Below are 7,957 nucleotides of genomic sequence, written 5' to 3' on the forward strand. Positions count from 1 at the left end.
CAGCAGGAGTGAAACAGAAACCAGGCAGGATGAGGAGCCATGGGGAATTCCTGCTCAGGGCCTGACTAGCAGGGATGATTATGGGAAAACACATGATAACTTGTCTGTGGAGCCTGGAGCTGTCACTGGTGTGTCTGAAAGCTGGTTGGGCAGAACAAAAGGCTTGTCCACATGGACAAGAAGAGAAGTGGAATGTAGGGCTTCAAACTCTTCCAGGGTGCAGTTCAGTGGGACTGTGCAGGGTCAACCTTACTCAGAGCAGCACTTCTGAGCCAGAAAACTCTCTCTGAACTTCTCTCTCCTGTTTTTTTCCAAGCTCTGCTTTGTGACTTGCCTGCAGTAATGTGTGTCATAGAATACCTTGGGTGGGAAGGGACCTTTAGAAGTTATCTAGTATAACCCTTGATTCCACTCTTGAGTTATGCTGGGAGATGGGCTGGGACCTTTGCTACTTGCTGATGCAGATGTAGGACATTCTGGCTGACACTGGCTGCAGAAGTGTTTGTGATGCATAGTGGAAGGCAGCAGGAGCTACAGCCCCCACGGACGCTGTGTGAGCTCAGCACCTTCCAGTGCTGCTCTGTCCTTGATGGAAAGACCCTGGACACGCCAGTTCTGTCCCACCAGCTGTGAGCTTCCCCTTTCCTTGCCCAATCCCTATGTTGGTATCACTGACAGAAAACAAATTGGCTTCCTTTCGTTATCAAGTCAAGTGAGTTTTTTGGCAAATCTTAAAGCACGCAGGCTGGCCCTGTGCCCTCTGCCCGGGGGGACCTGTGGCTGCTGTCAGAGCCGGGCAGAGCTGGCGAGGCTGTGCCTTTTCTGGCAAATCTTAAAGCACACAGGCTGGCCCTGTGCCTTCAGAGCCGGGCAGAGCCGGCGAGGCTGTGCCAGCAGCTCCCGGCCGTGGTGCAGGCAGAGCCCGGTGCCAGCGCAGCCCTGGGGAGCGGTGATGAACTCCACCAGCAGCCCTTGCAGAAAGACCCTTTTATTTGCATCCAGTGAACACAAGTTTTTTCAGAGCAGAACTGGCGTGGGGCCAAGCATGTGAAAGTTGAAGGCTCGAAGCTGCCTGGAGAGTGAGACGTTTAATAGCTTGCAGAAAGAGGATCATGTCTTTGGGCAGAGCCTGTGCTTGCTGGCAGCCAGCCGAGTAGGGGAAAGGTAGAGCCCTGCTCACGCTCTCCCTGTGGCGCTGAGACTCCAAAATAATGATGGGGCGGGAGAGGGGGAGGCAATGCAGGCAGCTCTAGGCATGCCCTGCCGTCCCTGAGGATGGTGTTTATACCAGGTTAGTGACCTCCCCTGTGTCATGGCTGGAAATCCTGTTGGGTGAACACGGAGCCTGAGGCAGATCCAGCCTTGTTGTGTTGCTTGGCTAAATAAAGGGGGAGGGAAAAGGAAACACAGGAGCAGTCAGGAGGGCTTGTTCTGCTGGTGCCGTCTGGATGTGCAACGTGAACTGGAACTAACAAGCATGTTCCTCAAACAAAAAGATTGAGCAGAGGCTGTTCAAGCATCTGCATCTCGTTCAGCTGCTGGAGAGTCCCTGTGGCACCAGGGGAGCAGGGATTGAGTGCAGCCAGAGCCCAGAAATGAGGAACAGGCAGGGATGGAGTTGACTTGTGCATGCTGGGACCACTAAGCATCTGCCTGGCGCCATCCCACCAATGCTGGGAGATGCAGTGAGAAGAGGAGGTGAGGAGCTTGGCAAGCCCAGCACCTTCCTGCCGTGGCAATGTGAGCAGGGGCCTCTGGCTGTGGCGTTCCTTCCTCTGAGCCTGGTTTGCTTCCCTGCCTTTGCCCTTCCCACCCAGAAGGTGGAGATATTCAGGATGCACTCGGCCCCTGCACTGCTGGGGGGCTCTGTGTGGTTTTGATCCTTGATGCACAATGCCCTCAATCCCTGTGTCATGGGTTCAGGGTAGGGCTGGGGCACAGCTTGTCCTGTGGTGCGCTGATGGTGGCACAAGTCCTGCCCTGCCATTGCCCTGGGGGTGCGCTGGCTGTGGGAGAGGGGCTGCCCCTGCCAAGGAGGGGAAATTTTGTGGGGGGAGAGGAAGGAAAAGAGAGGAATATGTTGGAAATGGGTGAAAGGTGATGGCAGGTGTCATTTTTCTGTCCCCTGGGTCCCCCCTGACTGTTCCTCCAGCTGGGGCTCTGCTCTTCACCCCAGTGCAGCATCAAGACTCCCAAGCACCCAGTGAGGATGGGATGGGGTGATGCTGTGCAAGGACTGCTTTTACTCTTGGCAGTTCAAAGGCCCTTTTTTCCCCCTTCCATCTGCCCCCAGGGAGTCCCTGGCTGTTGGAGGAAGCCCTTCTCCTTGCTGCTGCTCTGGATTGTGGTGTCAGCCCTGACCGTGGGGCAGCTACTGTGAGGAGACCCCCACAGCCAGCACCCCAGCACAGCCCAGGGCTTGTCTTGAGGTTTCTTGTCTGTCTCAGGGTCGTGCCAGCAGCAGCTGTGAGCCAGGGTAGCCAAAGCTACAACCCATCTGCCCTGGCCTGGGGAGAACAGGGCCCCTTTGTCTGGGGGTGACTGGGGCACCTGTCTGTGCTGACAAAGAGCCCCTTGACTGTGCAGCAGCCTGGGGCTGAAGTCCCTGCACATCCTTCTGTGGCCTTTTGACTCGGGTGTTGTAACAGGTTCCCCCCGCCTCATCTCTCACAAGTGCTGGAGGTGGTGGTTCTTGGATGGACTTTTATCAGAGCTGTTGAAATGGTGCTTTGCTGGCAGCTCTGGGCAAAGTCCCTGTGAGGCAGAAGGAGCAGTGGGAGCCTCTGGGGATGGAGGGGGATGAAGCGGGGTGTGGCTTCACCCTGGGCAATCCACTTCTGCAATGAGCTGGGGCTCCCAGAGTCCACCCCCCTTCCTTGCCTCAGTCAGTGTATCTGGGAAAAAGGGTCACCCCAGCCTGGCACTGTGCCTGCTGGTGGCAGGCTGCCCAGCAGGATGTCTGTCTGGGGCCACCACAGTTGTTGGGAGAAAGAGGTCATGTGCTGAATGCTCAGCCACCTTCCTGATGTCAGGACTTTGTCTTTCTCTCTGTCTCTGATGCCCCTTGACCCTGCTTCAGCCTTGTGTGGGATGGGGATCCTTGGCCCTGGCATTGCCCCACCCCAAATGGGCCACGCCTGTCTGTGAGTGAAGAGGGACCTGGAAACTCCTCTGTCCCTCCTTGATGGGGAGCCCTGCTCTCCAGCTGAGGTCACTCCAGCCTGGCCCAAAGCCTGGCTTCTGCCTTGGATGAAAGCCCAAGGAGCTCTGTTTGAATAAAAGGGAAGATGTGGGGTCACAGTGGTTAAAGATGCTGAAGTCAGGGGCCGTTGTCCCCAGCACGTGTCCAGAGCTGCAGCCATGCTGTGCACAGCTGGCTGGGCTCGTGGCCAGGGCTGCAAGTGCTGGGGCTGTGCTAGGAGCAACCTGCTGAGGAAGTGGGGCTCATGACCATCTCCTCAGTTGCTGTTTCCTTCCCCTGCAGAGCTCCCAGAGGGTTGCCACCAGCTCTTCCTGGCTGGGCAGCGGAGCAGTGGCATTTTCCAGGTACAGCCCACAGGATCCCAGCCCTTCAAAGTCTACTGCGACATGAGCGCAGGTAAAGCCGTGCAGCGTCCCGAGCACTTGGCAGGGTGGCCTGGTCAATGGCAACCCCCAGTGACTGTTTCCCTTCCCACAGAGGGTGGCTGGACAGTGATCCAGAGGCGCATGGATGGCTCTGTGGACTTTGACCAGCTGTGGGATGCCTACAAGAATGGCTTTGGAGACCTTCATGGTAGGTGGATGATGTTCTCGCTGTGGGATAAGGGAAGCTTAGCAAAAGGTATTCCCTTGCTGGCCTCTGGAGCTCTCTGTGCTGGAGCACAGATGTGGGCTGAAGGGTGGGTGGGACAGTGCTTGCGGAGCAGGGGTCCTTGATCTTCTGGATGTGTCCTGCAGGTGCCAGACAGTGATTCAAACACTGCAGTGTCCTAGGTTTTCCCTGTTGTCTCTGGAGCTTGCTCATATCATGGCATGTTTGTGTCCCTGCAGCCAAAGTCATGAGTCTAATTTCAGGTGACTTCTGGCTGGGCCTGGAGAAGATACATCACCTTGTCCAAGAGGGAAAATACAATCTCCTGATTGAGCTGGAAGACTGGGAGGGGAATTCCCAAGTGGTTCAGTTTGTCTTCAGTCTTGGTGGTGAAAGCACAGCCTACACACTCAACCTGCTGGGGCCTCTGTCTGGAGAGCTGGAAAACGCCATTGGGGAATTCAGGCAGCTGCCCTTTTCCACTCGGGATCGTGACCATGACCTTAAAGCTGACACAAACTGTGCCAAACACCTCTCAGGTCAGTCTGAGGTCTTCTATCCCAGTATGTGCACTTCCCTTTCAGCCCTTCACTGTCGGGTGGTGGTCCAGTGGGACCCAGACCCTGTGGCACTAGACCCCTTTGCTGTTGAGCTGGTCTTGTCCCCTACTTCTCTGGGACAGCTGCTTCTTTGGGAAGAACTGTGCAGGGAACCAAGAGGGAAGGTGAAGCTGAGGGAGGGTTCATGATTCAGGTCTTGGCCCAAGCATCTGTCTTCATAGCAGCTTTGCTGTCTACCACTTTGCATGGAACCTTTTCAAGCAGAGCAGAGGCCCCCCTGCCCTGGCTGCTGAAGGGTTGGAGGGGGTTTTGCACACAAGGAGCAGCAGCCTGGATTTGCAGACGCAGCCTGAAGTCATGTCGGATCTGTGAGAGCTTCCCCAGTGCATGGGACTCCTTGGCTGTACATGAGGCAGTCTTTTAAGATCCTGAAGCTCTAGAAAAATGGGGGAAATAGGGGCATCAGCTGCATTGAACCTAGTTTTTTCTGTCTGGAATTTCTATGAGTTAAAATTGTCCCTTCATTGCCCTTGTAGGTGGCTGGTGGTTCAGCACCTGTGGCCATGCCAACCTCAATGGGAAGTACTTCCGCTCCATCCCACGGCAGAGGCATGAGCGCAAGCAGGGCATCTTCTGGAAGACATGGAAGGGCAGATACTACCCCCTGAAGTCAACCATCATGAAAATCCAACCTGCAGCACTGGAAGCAGAGCCCTAAAGTTCCTACTGGAGACTTTGTCTGTGGAGCATGGACCTGAGCTCCATCACTCGGTGTTTACAGAAAACAACCTCCCCTTCCTTGGTTAGAAGCCTTTTAGAGGCACAACACTGCTCCTCACTAAAACAGCTCCACGTTGCCACAACCTCTGGATGGGAGTTCCCAAACCTGAAGAGGAGCCCCAGGAGGGAGATCCACCTCCAGAGCATGCACAAGGGTTTTCTGACCTGCCATGTGCTGCTGCAGAAGTTCAAATTGTCCGGTGCTTTCTATCCTGTCTTAACATTTCTGTACTGTGTTGATGAGCTGGGCCTGGGGCAGAATGGGCACGGGAAGCGTCTCACTGCTCTGGACCACAGCGCTGGGTATGGAGTCTTGCTATGTCCTGTCTTTCGCTGTTGTTCCCAAATGATGTCCCAGGTACCCCCTGTGAGAGTCCCTGGAGCCTCCTTCCTGTGCAGGGGCCGGGGGCAGTGAGCCTCAGGCAGCTCCATCTGTGCAGCCCCTGCCCCCTGAGGTGCAGGGCTTGGTGGAAAAGCTGAGAAGAGTGACCTGTGCAGAAGGGGGAACCCCAGGGTCACTTGCCTTCCCTTTGAAGACCTGTATTTCTGGCTGTGCTGGAATTTGCTGGGAGGTGGGAAAACTGCTTCCAGCTCTGAGGTTGTTGGGTGAGATCCTGCAGCTGGTTGCCTGAGGGGCCAGGTCCTGGGGAGCTCTGCCTGCCAGTGCTGCTGGGGGTGGTAGGACAAGCAGTGGGACAGCACAGATCCAGAGCAGTGACTGTCCCTGGGTAGCACCAGCCTTGCTGTCACTGTCAGCCCCCAGAAGTAGGGGCTGCCTTCTTCCACCAGACACCTCACACTTCACAGAGTGACTGGACCTGTCCTGCATGCATGTCCCAGTGCTACAAAGCCAGGGGACAGCAGGGTTTCTTTGCAAGAGCCACACTTCATTAGGTGTGTACCATGATGTATAGCATCACCTCTGCCTTTGGGGTGCATGTCCGGGGAGAGGTGGCCAAAACAGGTCCCTGAAAACTTACAGGCCAAGCTGCAGTCTTGGGGCTTCCCAAGCATCCTGCCCTATTGAAGTCATATTGACTACTGTGCTAGAGCTCCTAGCTGCTAAATACTGTACATAGTTGTGTGTAGGATGTTGGACTCGTTGATGAATTCTGTTTCAATTTGTTTTGATATTTAAATGCAGTGTTAATAACAATGTGGTGTAATTTATAAATGTTGATGCTGGAAAGGAAAGCAAGTGTAGTTTGTGTATTTTAAACATTTTTTGTACTAAAATATCTTTTCTGAAGATGTCTTTTAATAAAAACAAGCCTTTAAGTGTCCTGCCTGGATTATTTTCCTGATGGTTTACCTGTGGCAGGTGTGTGGGAGCATTGTGATGAGTCTGCATTTGAAAACTTTATTGGAATTGTGACCTAAGCACTTGACTCCCTTCTGGCCTCCATGTTCAGCTATAGCCTTATGAAGCTCTGAGATAAATTGCTGGTATAGGGCCCAGGAGCAGGTTTTAATCTGCTTGAAGTTTATGGGCTCCTAAATTTCTTTTCTTCCTGGAAATTAGACTGTGGGGCAGCAGCTTTTTAAGTGCTGATGTGTTGGGTTTTCTTATTCCCTGATGACAGACCTTTGAAGGAAGGGGACATTCCTGGGAGGTGGCTGGAAAAACCTGTGCCAACTCTTTGAAAATGAGCAGAGGCTGAAGTCTGGATAATCCAGGCCAGCAAAGTCAGCTGATCAGGGTAAGCCCCACTAAATAGCAGCCTTTTAGCTGCTCATAACACGTCTGTGTAGTCACCTCCAAAAGCATTTATTGTAACTTCTCTGGGGGTGATTATAGATGTGGGAGTGAAATGAGCTGGGGATGGAGCAGGGGTCTTTAAGGTGATCGGGGTAGATTCCAGCGGTGCTCCCAATCCCATCTATATTTCTTCCTCCACCTCCAATATATGAGAGCTGGAGAAAATCCTAGGTGCTTGCTTGCTATACAAGGAAGGAAGAGGAAAAGCTGCTTGGAAGGAAGAAGAGATGACACTGGTCTAGTCCCCTGAGCAGCTCTATAAATAGCTAATGTACCTAAATGTGGCCCCAGTTCCCACATCTGTCCTGCTTCCCTGGGGGAAATCTCAGGGTTGATGATAGCTCCAAGCACAACTGTGCAAACAGCCCATTATGCCCAGCTCTGTGCTCACTCCTGCATTCAGAAATGCATTTTTAATATTCTCTTTGCTTAATTCAAAATCTGCTTAGTCCTTGAGTGCAGCAGCAGATACCGGAGTGCATGTTTCAGTCTGGATGCTAAAGTGATGAGACCGAGGTGGGATTTATGCATCAAATAGAAGCTGGTGAAGGAGCTCTTCTGCAATGTCAGTTTTTTTGCAGACTTGGGGTTTGCTCCCCAAATCTTTGTGGTGCATTTGATCTACAGGAGCTGCCTGATGGATGGTACCAGCCAGTACCAGACACCATCCAGGGTTTAGTAAATGCCAAATGGGCAAATGCTAAATGCCCTAAATCCTGCCTATCCTAGGAATCACAACTTCTCCTTTTCTGTGTGTCTCGGTCTTGCCTGTTCTGCTGCAGAAGTCTCCACATTCCACCAGTGTCAGTGCCACCCATGCCCCAGGGCCATCGGTGCCACACTGGAGCATGTGGCATCCTTGGGCCCCTTCAAGCTCCCTCTGTAGAAGCCAGGTCTGGGTCTGTTTTCATCTAAAACCCTACACCTCTCCTTTTTAACAACCACTTCAACTGCAGCTCGTGGCAGCATCTCGGAGCTGCCTCAGGGCTCCCTCCAGCGCCAGCCCCGCACGGCGCTGCCCGGGCACAGCTCCTGCAGGACCAGCCCCGAGCACAGCTCCTGGAG

General features: G+C 53.7%; 1 protein-coding gene across 1 annotated transcript in view; it reads left to right on the plus strand.

Annotated features, from left to right (window-relative positions):
- The window catches only part of ANGPTL4 (angiopoietin like 4), a 31,003-nt gene extending 24,587 nt beyond the window's left edge, over positions 1-6,416 (plus strand). The window contains exons 4-7 of the mRNA XM_031062210.1: positions 3,485-3,598; positions 3,680-3,775; positions 4,057-4,332; positions 4,890-6,416. Of these exons, the coding sequence (XP_030918070.1) occupies positions 3,485-3,598; positions 3,680-3,775; positions 4,057-4,332; positions 4,890-5,071 (668 nt within the window). The 3' untranslated portion in view covers positions 5,072-6,416. The remainder of the gene's footprint in view (positions 1-3,484; positions 3,599-3,679; positions 3,776-4,056; positions 4,333-4,889) is intronic.
- Positions 6,417-7,957: the final 1,541 nt, after the last annotated feature.

The sequence above is a fragment of the Geospiza fortis genome, unplaced genomic scaffold (genome assembly GCF_000277835.1).
Source record: "Geospiza fortis unplaced genomic scaffold, GeoFor_1.0 scaffold254, whole genome shotgun sequence".
Classification (NCBI taxonomy): Eukaryota; Metazoa; Chordata; class Aves; order Passeriformes; family Thraupidae; genus Geospiza; species Geospiza fortis.